This window comes from Phyllostomus discolor, chromosome 14 (assembly GCF_004126475.2).
Source record: "Phyllostomus discolor isolate MPI-MPIP mPhyDis1 chromosome 14, mPhyDis1.pri.v3, whole genome shotgun sequence".
NCBI lineage: Eukaryota > Metazoa > Chordata > Mammalia > Chiroptera > Phyllostomidae > Phyllostomus > Phyllostomus discolor.
The window spans coordinates 49462288-49476565 of NC_040916.2; the positions used below are offsets into that span (position 1 = coordinate 49462288).

At 48.0% G+C, this 14278-nt stretch overlaps 1 protein-coding gene across 4 annotated transcripts; it reads right to left on the bottom strand.

Moving 5' to 3' along the window:
• Positions 1–2362: 2362 nt before the first annotated feature.
• SSR2 (signal sequence receptor subunit 2) lies at positions 2363–9501 on the bottom strand. Of its 4 annotated transcripts, none has more exons than XM_028503179.2 (6): positions 9393–9499; positions 8541–8692; positions 7780–7878; positions 6563–6671; positions 4037–4114; positions 2363–2923 (listed from the first exon to the last, which is right to left on the bottom strand). In XM_028503179.2, exons 1-6 carry the CDS (start codon positions 9399–9401, stop codon positions 2813–2815), a joined length of 558 nt encoding a protein of 185 aa, XP_028358980.1. In that variant the 5' UTR covers positions 9402–9499; the 3' UTR covers positions 2363–2812. The 4 variants fall into 4 exon arrangements, with proteins under 4 accessions (XP_028358980.1, XP_028358981.1, XP_035871711.1 ...); XM_028503180.2 differs by lacking the exon at positions 9393–9499 and adding an exon at positions 9025–9056; XM_036015818.1 differs by lacking the exon at positions 9393–9499 and adding an exon at positions 8799–8964.
• Positions 9502–14278: the final 4777 nt, after the last annotated feature.

Genomic DNA, 14278 nt, shown 5'->3' on the forward strand with positions numbered 1-14278 from the left:
TCTCACTTCCCAAGAACAGGGAAAACACCTGCCTCATTTGACTGGTGTGGGGGTTCCTCAGAAATCCTCTCAGTAAACCACCTCCTGGCTGCTCAGACACAGCGTCTGGGAGGAGCTGATTTACCCGAGGCCACTGAGTGGTGGATGGGGGTGGGGACGCCCAATCGGCCGGCCGCCATCTGTGGTCGGTGCTGTTTCCAGCACCCTGAGCTGCTGTATTACTCCAGTTCCTTGGAAATTCTTACACCTGTTTCCCACTGACTCTTCAGGTAGGGTCCCAAGGCCAGTATGTGAAGGAGGTGAAAACCTGAGCACCGGTTCCTCCTGGTACCAGGGCTGGGTGTGTGGGTGAGCAGGTGCCAGCTGAAAGTGTGGACGACGTGGGAGAAATGGACGGCTGGTTGTGCAGGTGGGATCTGGAATTTGTTGGCAGCTGGGTTACTCTCTGTATTGCCTTTTAGGGAGGAGCCCCTCCATTTGGGTATCCAACCCCCTGGAAGGACATAAGGCCAGGGCTTCCTTTCCTTCTCCCTGGCAGATCTGCAGGCAATCTGGAGACAGGGTTCCCTCCTTCCTAGGGCGGTTTCTGTGAGAGCAAAGGACTGTTGTCTGCCACTCCTCCTCCCGTCCCATTACCTCAAGAAGTTACCAGAGTTCAATCATAAAGCCAACTCTTCCAGCTAAGTCTGTCCACAGATTTTAGAGGCTCTTAACATTCCCCAAGCCAACCGCTTCGGAGAAGCTCAAATTCCATCCCGACCAGTGGAAGCGGACCTCTTCAGAGAGGAAGTATCTGGTTCTGGCTGCTTTTCAAGGTGCCTGCGACACTAGCTGCCTTCACAATGCTTCTCTTGTTACCTGCCTGGCCTACTCCCACCCCCTCCCCAGTCTCGTCCATTCTAACAAGGGCCTGGACACAAAATGCTGAGTTCTGCAAGGGGAGGGAAAGACTGCCCCTGTTTTTGGGAAAGGAGGACCTCTGGGTTGGACTGAGGAAGAAAACTCCATCACCTTCCGGTTATGAAGCTTATCTGTCCTCTAAAAGCAGAACACCTCCTCCTACAGGTGAGCTCACTGTTTCAGCGCAGGCCACACGGAAAGAAAAGTGTGTTCCCTCCTCCCAAGATTAATACTTCATAGCCCTAGAGAGCAAGAGGACACGTATCAAACAGCTCCCTTTTCCTTCCCTGCACTTCGCAACCCCAAGCTGCCGACCCACTGCTTTCTCCCCCACTCTCCAGAGCAAGTTCCAGGTCCCCACTAGAAATGCAACAGCTAATGCGTCCTCCTTGCACTCTCACCTGGCCAGTCCGGGGGTGTCCCAGCCACAGCCCGTGAAGGAGGGATGTGAGTTGGTGGAGAGAGACTCCATTTGGAGCCTCCCGTTGTCTCCATGTCCTTTTCATCCTTCCTGGGGCCCAGAGGCTCACTGCTAGGCGAAGGAAAGGTTAAACCAGTTGGGCAGCAACCTCCCTTTCGCATCCGCAACAGAATCTAAACTGGGAAACTTGGTAGCAGGAACAAAGCGGGTGTTTGTTGGGCTTCTCCCCTGCCTGGGAGGCTGTTCTCGGACCACGGCATTCCTGGGTTGGATGGAGTCAGCTCAGAGTGCCTTCTCCCCACTGCTGCCACAGCAGAAACCACTGCCTTCCCATAGGCCACGCTTAGGGGACGACTCAGGGCATCCAGGTGCTTCTGCTTGGCCAGAGCTCAAAGCAGAGGCATTAAAAATAAAATCAGCCCTGGCAGATGTGGCTCAGTGGATTGAGCACCAACCTGCAAACCGAAAAGTTGCTGGCTTGATTCCTGGTCAGGGCACATGCCTGGTTGTGGCCAAGTCCCCAGTTGGGGGGTTACAAGATTGGTATTTTTCTCCCTCCCTTGCCCTTTCTTTAAAAATAAATAAAATAGCCCTGGCTGGTGTAGCTCAGTGGATTGAGTGCGGGCTGCGAACCAAAGTGTCGCAGGTTCGATTCCCAGTCAGGGCACATGCCTGGGTTGCAGGCCACGGCCCCCAGCAACCGCATATTGATGTTTCTCTCTCTCTCCCTCCCTTCCCTCTCTAAAAATAAATAAATAAAATCTTAAAAAATAAATAAATACATACATATCTATTTTATCTCTGATAGTCTTCCCCACCCAGCTTCGAGCTGTGAAGAGCTAACAGTCAAGAAAGGTTCCAGACGTTTAGGGCAGTATGTGGTGAGAACACAGAGGGAGATAAGAAGTGAAAGCAAAGGTACCCAAGAGGGGAGAGATATCGCCATGGGAACAGGACCCACAACCCTCACCACCCAGGAGCCTCAGCACTTGAGCCCAAAGACCTGCGTTTACCCAGCTGATGAGAAAAGGGACAAACGAGTCAGTGTGGCATTTGTTTTTATTAGAAAACCCATTTGGTAAGCACTTCCCTAACCCAGAGACTGGGTAACCTCCAGGAGTCCCACAGCCTTCATTGTATCTTTTACCCTCTTCAGGGAGGATAAAGCAGGAGATGGGGGTGGTGTCATGCAGTCTCTGAGCGCACCCTCCCTCACCCGAGGGCTCACACCGCCAGCAGCACACCGCAGGGTGCCTCAGTGGCACACCAGAGGGCTCTCTAGGCTCACAGCATTCTTGTTTGTATGGCTTCGAGAGGGAACCAAGGAGGCTCTCCTTGGCTCCTAGGCCTAGTCCGTCACTCTGGTTGAGAGCAGGACAGGATCCAGGAGAAGGTGGCCCAGGGCTCAGGGAGGCAACTGCATCTGAGATACCCTCTGGAGTCCGGAAAGCACCTGGATTTCTTGGGAAGGGAGAGCTGTGAAAACCCCACTCAGTTCTTCTTGGTTTTGGGAGTGTCGTATTTCCTCTTGCTGGAGTACCACAGCAGCAGGGGGACCCCGATGGAGGGGAGGGTCATGACCCCAAAGGCTGCCCAGTCCAGCTGCAGAAGACAACAAAGGCCTTGCTTAGAAACTTGGAGTAGGGCACAGGAGAGGACCAGGAGGGCGGGTTCCCATGAGAAAGGCAGCATCCCACCTCAGTATCTGGCAAAACCTTGACAGGAAGGCTCCTCTCTGACCATGCCTGATAGAGAACCTCTCTCTGAAGACAAACCTATCTTTCAAACTGAGACCAAAGCCTCACCTGACCCAACCCAGACTGGAAGAGATGCTTTGCTCTCCCAGACAGTATCTAAGAGAGAGGGCCAGGTCTGGCCCTGACAGGCACGCCTCCTGTGATCTAACTCCAGTTTCGCCTCCAGCCCCTCTTCCCCCTCCCCCTGCCTCAGTCTACCCTCCAGGCTCATTAGAGAACTCACCATCTCTGGATGGCACCACGTTTTTCTCACTCTGAGCTGCTCCCTCTTCCTACAATGTCCATCCTTCCTAGTCTCCTCTCTGATTTGTTACACATCACCTCCTCCGGAAAGCCCTCCCCGACTCTGGGAGACCAGGTTCATGTTCCTGCTGCACATTCCCCCAGCACCTTGTGTGCTGCGCTCTCTGTCCCGGCGCTCTTCCCCACTGCTGTGTTCTGAGTCACTAGCAGCCCCTAAGATCTTTAATGGAAGGGACTGTCTCTTGGTCACCATTCTTTCTCAAAGCAAAGTACCAAACTGAGCACATAATTGGAACTTCATAATTACTGAATGAATGAATGAGTAAATGAATTTCCTCATTCGGTACTTTGCGCAAATCTTCAAAAATTCTCTCCTGGACTAGACCACAGCAAAGTCCCCGCATCACCTTCTCCTCGCCCCACGACTCTTGAACTCAAGCAGATGTTCTTTTTAAACCTCCCCACAGGCCGGGACTCCAAGACGGGGCTCTACTCAAAGCTGAGGAGAGGGAAAAAGCAGTGTTTTTGGGGCAACTGTGATCTTCTCATTGCCAAAAATCTCTAATCATAGTTAAATCAGGATATCTGATGGCTGTACCAGACACCAAAAAACAGGTATGGCAAGAACCAACCAATTAAACAAATCTTCTAAGGAGACTAAGAGGTCCCAGAACCAAAAGGGCGCTCTCATCCCAAACAACACGGCACAGCTTACAAAGTGCGGTGAGAATCGCCGATCGAACTCCCGCTGAGCCAGGATCCCGCCCTGTCCAGGCGCACTGGTGAAGCCAACCTGAGGAGCATAAAAGAAGCGCATTAAGGCAAGTCCCACACTTTCTCATCTGAGAAACGGTAGTTCCAACCAACCCAGTTCTCAGCATTAGATTCTGAGAGCTTCAAGAGGAGGAAAAGCTTTTAAACTAAAGAGAACTGGGTGAGTCTTACTGTGTCGTAAAGAGGAGTAAATTAGGAGCCAGGAGCCTCGAGAAACACATGATGAACATTTGGTAAACATGTCAGGCCCGGTATGCAGCTCAACTTCAAACCAAATCCTCTTTAGCCTCAGACTCTGGGAAGAGCTGCTCACCGCCCCCGGACCCTCTGCAGGGCCAAGCACATAACGGAACGACTGGCCCCTGGCAATCATTTCCTCAACCCTCCAGTGGAAACACGCTTCTAAATTGAGTGCCATGAGGCTCAAATGAAAGGAGGAAGATTCTGAAAAGTACCGAGCCCTACCCAAATGTACATTACTAGAGGGGGCTGAGTCCAGTCCACATTCCTCCGTCTTAGAGAGGAGGCCCAGACTTTGGAGCACACTGCAAACAACTCTGTGCTAAAGTGGCAGCTGAGCCTTTGGTTTTGTGTGTTTTAACCCATCAAATACCCTGCAGAACCACAGAGCACTAAAGCTGGTTCCTTTTTTTTTTCTAATTACAATTTACATTTAACATTATTACTTTCAGGTGTACAGCATAGCGATTCGACAATCACACACTTTATACTTTCCAGTGTTTCTCCTGATATTTCCAGTATCCACCTGGCACCATACCTAGTTATATTCCCTATAACTAGGGAATAGTTAACTTTACATCCCCATGACTTTTTTTTTAATTAAAAAAAAAATTTTTAGAGGGGAAGGGAGGAAGAGAAACATCAATGTGTGGTTGCCTCTCTCACACGCCCCCTACTGGAGACCTGGCCCACAACCCAGTCATGTGCCCTGACTGGGAATGAACCCGTGACCCTTTGGTTCCAAGGCCAGCATTCAATCCACTGAGCCACACAAGCCAGAGCCCCATGACTATTCCTAAAGTTGGTTCTGAAAGGAGAAGTGACATGAGATGTGGAAATGTAAACAGGATTATAAAAATATGGTTCCACATGGCTTATAAAAAAATAAAATCCAGAAACTGCACTGAAATGTTAGAGAATCCCGGATTTCTTTTAGCTCTCTGGCTGACTCTGTTCAAAATCCCCTCCCACCCTGACTGCTGTGGTGCGGTGGGTATAGAGCCATCCGCGAACCGAAAGGCCACTGGTTGATTTCTGGTCACATGCCTGGGTTGCAGGCCAGGTTCCCAGCTAGGGGAGTAAGAGAGGCAACCAATCAATCTCTTCTCTCACATCGGTGTTTCTCTCCCTCTTTTTCTCCTTCCCTTCCCCTCTAAAAATAAATAAAATCTTTTTTAAAAAGTCCCTTTCCTACCGTGGACTCACTAAGTAGCCTGTAGCCATCTGTATGGCTGTGTCGGGCCTTTACGACTTCATGACCTAAGCTCTTGGAGGGCTGGATGGTGTCTTAATCTTGGTATTCCCTGGAGTCTGGCGCATCGCGGGTGCTCAATAAACAGCTGCTGACCTTCACACCAGTCACAGGTGGTTTACTACTGTGTTTCTATTACACGTGGGAAACAGAGAAATCTAAGATGAAGTCTCTGGCTTCAAGGAATTTACATTAAATTGGGAGGTGAGGGTGGGGAAAAGAACTATGCATGAGAAAGAAAACCACTAAAGACAGTAAACAATTAAATGTTCAAGTGGCATACAACATAAGAGCTACAGAAGTTTAGTTGCATTAGCTGAATGCGTGGGACAGAGCAATGTGAATTGTAAGAGCAGAAGACATAAACAAGGACTTGTAGCGCAAAGCTCGGTCTTGAGAAGGCTTCAATTAAGGGAGCAGAGGACTTCAAACAGAGAACAAAGGCAGGGTGGGAAGAAGAGCACTGAGAGAGCAGGGAGTGCAGGAGGGGGCCCTGCCTCACCGGGACAGAGGGTCTTCGTCGGGTGAGCGGGAGAGAAAGCGGCAGAGGCAGAGGCAGCTGGACTACTGGAAGCTATGCAATGAGAGGCAGTAAAGCCTGGCCTTGACGCAATGAGGAGGAGGGTTCGAAGCAAGGGAAAGACACAGAAACAGCGAAGATAGGGAACAATCTGACGACACAGGAGATGAGCTGAAAGGGCAAGGACAGCCATAAACCGGGCAGTAAGTGGCACACTCCAGATTACAAGCTAAGCAAGAGGAAGGAAGCGGAAGGGAATGCTACGGTATTCCCTTCCCATCCATTTCAACTGCTTTATTTTGGAACTTTACAATTTGAAACATACTTCCTAAGGACAATATCCCAAGTTTCTGGTCCTTATGTTTCTCAGAATTTAGTGGCTGCTTTGAAAATTTTCTGCAAGAATTTTCAAAGGCAAATCTGAGCACTCCCAGCTAAGCATCTGGGCAACTCACCACCACGGGCCCATCCTCCTGGGCCAGGTAAGTAACAGTGGCCGAGGTGAAGTTGAAATAACCAGCCTTGAGAGGGCGCAGGACAACGGTGTGGGAGACGTTGCTAGCGCTGGCCCAAGAGTTAAGGAAGGGAAAAAGATGAAGCTAAAGTTGTAACAACCTTTCAACTCATAAACTCAATGCACCATTCACACACAAAAAGTTGCCAACATGTGGTGATTTCATACTTGCAATACTCTGTAAGAATGATGAACATACATGTTTTTGTAAGTCTCAAGCGTATGTTATAATATGATGCCTTTTTAGCCAAGTTTTAAGTTCATAATGTACTCAGTATCAAGGTTTTTGAAGTAAAGCTTCAAACCAGTATATGTTATGGATGAAAAATTGGTCACTTAATTAAGCTCACAGAAAATCTTTCATTGACTATAACTGAATGAAATTCTTGAAAGTACAAAATAAAAATAAACAAAAAACCACAGAGAGAACACCTACCCTCATCAGAAAATCTAAACATACTTTAGATCACAAGGGAAAAAAGTCTAATTCAAAACACTCAGGACGTAACTGGTGGATCAGAATAAGAGACTTGCTGACTAAAGAGTCTTAAAAGGTCACCAGGTCCTCCACGTTAGCACCCAACGGAATTTCTTTTCAAAGCACCTTACTCATCTTTGCCAGAGCACTAACATCTATTTGCCGTGAATAATGTGCACTTTTTGGCCCAAATTTTTGAGGGAAAAATAAGGGTGGGCATTATACATGGGTAGGCGTCTGAAATACCTTGTATCTGTTCTTGTGTTTTCTAATTATTTGTTACATAAAATTTCGTGTAACATAGTATGTTCAAAAATAAATGCTAAAAAAACCATACAAGTATCTAAATATAAATAAGTAAATAATTGTACTGAGAAGTTAAAACAAGTTTTTTTCCTGAAAGTTTGGGCCAAAAATATGGGTGCACATCATACATGGCAAAATACGGTATGTGTCTACATCTGCCCAACAGAGTGTGTTTTAGGGCCTTCTAACCTGTCCAGAGCCTCAGGTCTGCTCTAAATCACACTCCCGCAACTGTCACCGGCACCTCTTGCCCCATGTCCCCCAAAGAGAGGCAGAAAAATGGCCATGCCATTTGTTTGAAGTGACCCTGCTGCTCTGCTGGCAATGTCCCCTCCCCCGCCACCAGTCTTCGTCACCCAGTGTCAGGAGGATACGGGGCAATCCGGTCCCATTTGACATTGAGCATCCCAGAGACAATGCCAAAGTCTTCTGGAGGGAAGGAATCGTCAGATAATTCCACATCTAATGCAGCACTAGAAAACAGAGGCAAGGAGAAAGGTTAGGAAGTCATGGAGATGAAATTGAAAGCAACCAGCAATTGAATCTGCCTGCCTGTCCTAAAAATTCAGAACTACAAAGACAGACATGAGTCACACAGATAGTAAATTAGGTTGTTGCACTGAAGAATCCAGGTCAAGGACTAGATTCTCTGGCTTAGAAGCACCAAAATACTTAAGTATTTGGAAAGAAATGGGCCCAAACCCATCCTTGCTTGAATTTCTCCGTGTGTATGTTAGGGGTAGGGGGAGAGGAGCAAGACACATATGGAAAATTTAATTAAAGGCAACAAAAATGTGTACAGGCTAATGAAACAAAGGCAGCTGAAACTTTAAACGCTGAGGATCCTAAAAAAGGATCATACATTTTATGCCTTCTCATCTTCCTCTCCCTGTTTCACATTCTTGCTTCTTCCCCACCCTAAAACTCTCCCAACCCGAAAAAGTGGAAGGCAGTTTTCTGAAACTTGGGTAAGAATGACCTCCTCTTCCAAAATCAGGTGCGGCCATATGCTCATTTACTTATGGTATCTGTCGCCGGAGATCTCCTGAAGATAAGCCACTACCAGTCCCTGTTCTCAGCTGGGAAACCCAAGAGGCCTGAAGAGTGCCCAGCCTGCAGCCCCAGAGCCTCCCACCTGGAGCCAACATTGTAGATGTTGTACTGCAAAGTCAGGTCTCTCCCTTCCACGGCGTATCTGTTCAGCAGTGATTTGGAGGCCAAAAGCCTGGCTCCTTCCTCTGCTTGAGTGACAGCAAAGAGAGCCACCATAAATGCCAGCAGCCTCATCTGTGAAGAAAGACACAAAGTGAGCACTCAACCCGAGCGTGTAAAATCACCAAAATCTCCCTGAGAGTCCTCCGTGACAAAGTCTAACAAAGCTCTTTGTTCTTATCAAAGCAACAGCCCCTTGCACAGAGTAGTCCATAAGCCACTGGACTATTTGCGAGACTCCATGACCCCGCAAGCCCTCGGAAGCTCGGTCTAAGCACCAGCACATCCGCTACTCTCTTTCCACCAGGGCACCAGGGCGCTCCCCAACTGGTAGGGTCTTCTGAGATGACACCACGTGGCTAGAATAGGGCTTTCCTTGGGGTGCTCTATTTCTGCCCATTTCAGACCTGCAGCAGCCTCCAGCTTTGCTTTACACGAGTCCCCTCGGCTGCTGCCTTCCAGAACACGGCCCTCTCCTCCACCACCCACCTCCACTGAGACCCCACCGCGCGCTCGCGGGGTCCTCCCCTACGCCCCTGCATCCCACCCTCCATCCTTCCCTTTGGGTCCCATTCTCTGCGTCCCCACATCCCTTCGTGGGTCCCTCCAGGGGCTCAGTCCGCTCTGCCCCCTCCCCACTCTCGCCAAGATTACACGTCCGCCCGCCGCGCGCCCTCTCCCCCGCCTCGGCCCGAGCTACCCTCAGCCGCTGGGTGACCTGCGGAGATGAGACTCTCCCCTCTCCTGCTCGCACTCCTAAGCCCACTGGACTCACCGTGAACATCCTAAAAGCCTTTCTCCCGTGGGGCGGGGTGGGGGCTGGGTGGCGGGGGGGGGGGGGGGGGGGGGGGGGGACAACAAAACCGGAAGAGAGCGTCAGCATCCAAAAGCCCGGAAGTAAGCTGTGGCCAGAAGCCTTAGTGCTCCGCCCGATGCCTTCTGGGAGTTGTAGTTCTAGGACAAGCCCCACTTTTCCCTTCGTAGTGCCCGCTGGCCTCGGAGACGCGAGGCACTTAAGACAGGCTTGTCTGTTTGTGCGTTCTCCAACGCTTTTATTATTCTGCCCTCTTCAGTGTCTTTTCAAGCTGTCTTGCCCTTACCGTTTGTGGCCAGGTGCTTTGCGGAACTGGCACACCAAGAGATTTTGATTGTGTATCTAGATTGTATCATATATCTAGATTGTAGAGTGTACTGTAGATCTAGGAATAAAAGAAAAGCTATTTCTCTCAGGGTTACCATCATTCTTTCTGTTTCCAGGCAAGACACTTAGTCATCCCCTACATCCACTAAGTCACCAAGCCCTTGGAGGTGCCAAAAAAGTTAATCCTTTATTCTCCATTCCCACTATAACCTCTTTAGTTCATACTCGTAACTGTATGCAGTAGCCTCCCTATCTGAGATCTTTCCCTGCACTTTCAGACAAACTTCCCCAAACAGCATTTTGAACAACAGACTCCAGGTGCAAAGGTTGGACTGTGTATTTAGGAAGTCATCAATTCAAATTCCATTTCTGTCACTTGCTGATTAGGTAACCTCGAGGCAAGCATTACTTGTATAAAGCCTTGGTTCCCAAATATTTAAAATGAGATAATTATAATACTCTCAAAATCTTGGAGGATCACATAAGATAATGTATGTAAAACTCTCAGCATATTGTCTGGCACATGTATGTGCTCAGTAAATGATAACTCTCAATATTACTGTTTCTGTACTCTAGTATAGCTTCTCTTCATTCAGTCTGCATCTATTGAGCACCTGATTTGTGCTCCGCACTATTCTCAGCACTGAGGATTTAGTAATGAGCAGGGCAGATAAGGCTTCTGCTTTCTAGGGGCTTATGTTCTTGTGCAATAATGCTTATGACCTATATTTGTTTTTGGCTCTTCCTCCATCCCCCACCTCTCAGACTAGAGCTTCCTGAGGATGGGTTGTCTGTTTTCTTTTTTTAAAGATTTCATTTATATATTTTTAGAGATAGGAGAAAGGAGAGAGAAAGAGAGGGATCGAAAGGTCAGTGTGTGGTTGCCTGTCATGCACCCTACACTGGGGACTTGGTCCACAACCCTGGCATGTGCCCTCATTGGGAATCAAACCAGAGACCCTTTGGTTCACAGGCCAGCACTCAATCCACTGAACCACACCGGCCAGGGCAGGTTGTCTGTTTTCCATTGCTTAGTGTCCTGCCTGAGCACGCAGGAGGTACTCCAGGTGTGAAAAATAACTTCTCTACTTGCAACCACCAATCTGCTCTTTTTCAACTCTCTGTGTGTGGCTTTCTTGAAATGCCTCTGTTTCCTTATGCAAATCCCATCCATCCCCATCCCAAATGTGTAGCCTTCCTTGGCTTTGCCAAACAACATTGCTCTTTTATAGCACTGCAGCTTAGTATATTTGGTGGTTGTTGTTGTTGTTGTTGTTGTTGTTTCATTGTTTCTGGCCTGAAAAATCTACCTTGACGATGAGGTGCTATTTCTCTAGAGTACACTTACCCAGACCCTACAACCAGGTGCTGAGCACGCAGGAGGTGCTCAAGAAACACCTGACGGCAGAAATTTTCATTAGTTTCCAAGGCATTGTTTTCCAAGCAATCTCCAGTACTGGAAAAATGTGAAGTGTGGGTGTTCTTGGTTCTCAAAAGCAGCTGCGTCAGGAAGGAATCTGTCTTCAGCGCGCACAGTCTGGACACCCTATAAGATAGCCGCTGTGGATTTAGAAATGTCCTCATCCTTACCATACCCATTTACATGTCGACTCTTCTGCCTCCACCCCATCCATCTGAGGCACTTGCTCATTTATTGATACACTGTACATTCATTTTCTGAGTGCCGACTATGTGTCAAGCACTGCAAGAGTCACTGTGGGAGATAAAAGATATGGTGTCTGTCCTCCAGCAGTTTAGAACCTAGTGACCCCTCAAAAACAAACAAACAAACAAACAAACATTCAGTTGCTTCCATTGTCAATGGAATTCAATGCAATTCCTTTGTCCGATACTCGTCCTTCTGCTTTGGCCAAACAGACCGTTCCCTCTTGCCCGTTCTCTCATTTTCAGACTTTTGACCAGTGGAAGTTATTGAAGTTCAAAAATGTTTATTAACTACATACTTTCACCAGTACTATGCTAGTTTCTGGGTAAACAAATATACATAAGATGCAACACTTGACCTGGAAGAGTTTATAATCTGCTGGAACTAGGGTTGAGAGGGGGCTGTATAAGCAGATTATTTTGACACTGTCCTAAGTGATGGGAAAGAAGTTGGCGTGTGGTTTCCCAGTCTGTGGTTTGTCTTTTAATTATCTTAATGATGTCCTTTTGATAAATAAGAGGTCTTCATTTTAATTACGATGTTTTCTTAGAAAGCAGTTAGTGCTGCCTCTGAAATACTGGCTCTTGGTGCCTTGGGCAGCACACGTGAGCTTCAGACATTTGGGAAGGACACAGACACCCAATGAAATATGACACCTGGACCAAAGTGTAAACACTGGTGAACATTTTCACTAAAATGACCTACATCCAAGTGAGTCTGCCTAGAAACCCCCTTGGAATTAGTATAGGTTGTGTTTTTCTTTCTTTCTCTAGAACCAGAGAGAACCCAGGAGAAAGCTGTGTTAACAGACCACTTTGCCCCGGGGACCCTGATGTATCCCACTGTGGATTGGAAAGTCTCAGACGAGGCATGGAGATATGTCATCTGTCTGCAGTCTCTGTGGGAACCTATTCTGACTAGAGGAGAGATACTGAGACTCAGTGGCTGAGGAAAATGTTTCTGTTGAAAGACTTCCGAAAGAATACAACTGCTTTCTGCCATCCTCAAGGGGACCCCACACCAAGAGCTTGAGCAGAACTTTGTTGGCCGCACAGAGAGCTGTGAGCCGGGAGCAGAGGGCACAGAGATGGAGGAAGGTACCAGGGTGCCCACCGTGTGTCACTGGTTTCGTGCCTTGTCTCTTTCTTTTCTTTCAATCTTTTGTTAATATTTATTTGATGCTGAATTTACTCCTGGACCATACATTTTTGTTTCTTCAGTTTCTCCTGAGATATCTTTTCCTTCAGTGCAACATCCTCTTATGGTTGAGGAACAATCTGGTATTTTTCAGGAAGGGTCGCCCCAATGCGACAGGGAGAGCTCATGTCCTGGTTCATCCTCCCACAGGCTCTGTATGTTCTGTGCCACATCTCAGGAGCTTTGTTCACCTGGGTGTGCTCAGTGACCAGAGAATCTATGTGGAAACCCTTAAGTTCAGCATTGCTCTCTGCATTTTAAGCATGTGCAGCAAAAATTTAGCACTCTTTTTTGGGCCACTAACCCTGTGTCCAGCCCCGTTGTTTAGCCTGGGCACACCTACCACCTCCGACTCCACCGTTGTAATGACAGAGTGGCACACAGTGCTTCTGTAAAGTGACATCCTTCAGATACTTGGTGACTTTTCTTTTAAAAAAAAAGAGTCTATTTACTTACTTTAGAGAGAGGAAGAGAGGGAGAAAGAGGGGGAGAAAAACATCAATGTGTGGTTGCCTCTCACATACCCCAAACTGGGGACCTGGCCCACAACCCAGGCATGTGCCCTGACTGGGAACTGAACTGGTGACCTTTTGGTTCTCAGGCCAGCATTCAATCCACTGAGCCACACCAGCCAGGGCAGATACTTGGTGACTTTTCAAATATGCATGCCCTTGATGGCCTGGGCGGTGTCACAAGTGTTCTTACAGTGAACATGAAGATTTGAACCTCTTGATTTGCATGATTTGGGGGGAGGTTTCTGGGTCAAGTGAATAGTGAACCATTTTTTGGAGACTATTGCTGGCCACTTTTGGGAAGAGTCATGACCTGTTTCTTAATATTTAAGATAGAGCCCTTGCTGGTGTGGCTCAGTGGATTGAGTGCCGGCCTGTGAACCAAAGGGTGGCTGGTTCAATTCCCAGTCAGGGCACATGCCTGGGTTTTGGGGTGGGTTCCCAGTAGGGGGTGCTTGAGAAGCAATCACACACTGATATTTCTCTCCCTCCCTTCCCATCTCTTTAAAAATAAATAAATAAAATCTTTAAAAAAAAAGAGCTCAAGCTGCCCACTGACCTCTCTTTTGGGATCTGCAACAAGAAGGCAACCAGAGGAGTGTGTGGCTAAGCTGAGAAGGAAGTGACAAGCTGGTTTTTGGCCAGTGGCTAGGCAGGAACGCAGGCACAGAGCCTTGCTGCCAAATGGAGGGGCCTCAGATGGACATAAGCGAGCTGGAAGGGCACTCTGTAAGCGGTAGTGGATTGAATATGAACCACAATCTAGGCATGCATCCTGGCCGGGAATTGAACTGACGACCTATAGGTTTGCAGAAGGACCCAACCCACTGAGCCACACAAGTCAGGGTGACACTTCCCTTGTTTTTGATGACCTTGAGAGTTTTGAGGAGTACTGGTTAGGTATTTTGTGGACTGTCCCTCAGTTGGGATTTGTCTGATGTTTTCTCGTGATTAGACTGGGGTCAAGGGTTTTAAAAAGAAAGAGAACAGAGGTAAAATGCCATTTTCATCACATCATCTCAAGAGTACATACTATCCACATGATTCATCTCTGACCTTGATCGCCTGGCTGAGGTAGTGTCCACTGTAAACTCTGCCCCTCCTTGACACACCACACACTTGGCTTGTGCAGCCCACACTTGAGA

Bases quoted from the DNA above. Each gene is read 5' to 3' on its own strand.
- SSR2 (XM_036015818.1), bottom strand. From the start codon at position 8,903: ATGTGCTGGTGCTTAGACCGAGCTTCCGAGGGCTTGCGGGGTCATGGA. The intron at 8,693-8,798 runs ATAAGAACAAAG...CTTTCTTCACAG, and splicing joins TGCAAGGGGCTGTTGCTTTG to ATGAGGCTGCTGGCATTTAT. The intron at 2,924-4,036 runs GTAAGCTGTGCC...TGTCTTCTGCAG, and splicing joins GGCGATTCTCACCGCACTTT to CTGGACTGGGCAGCCTTTGG.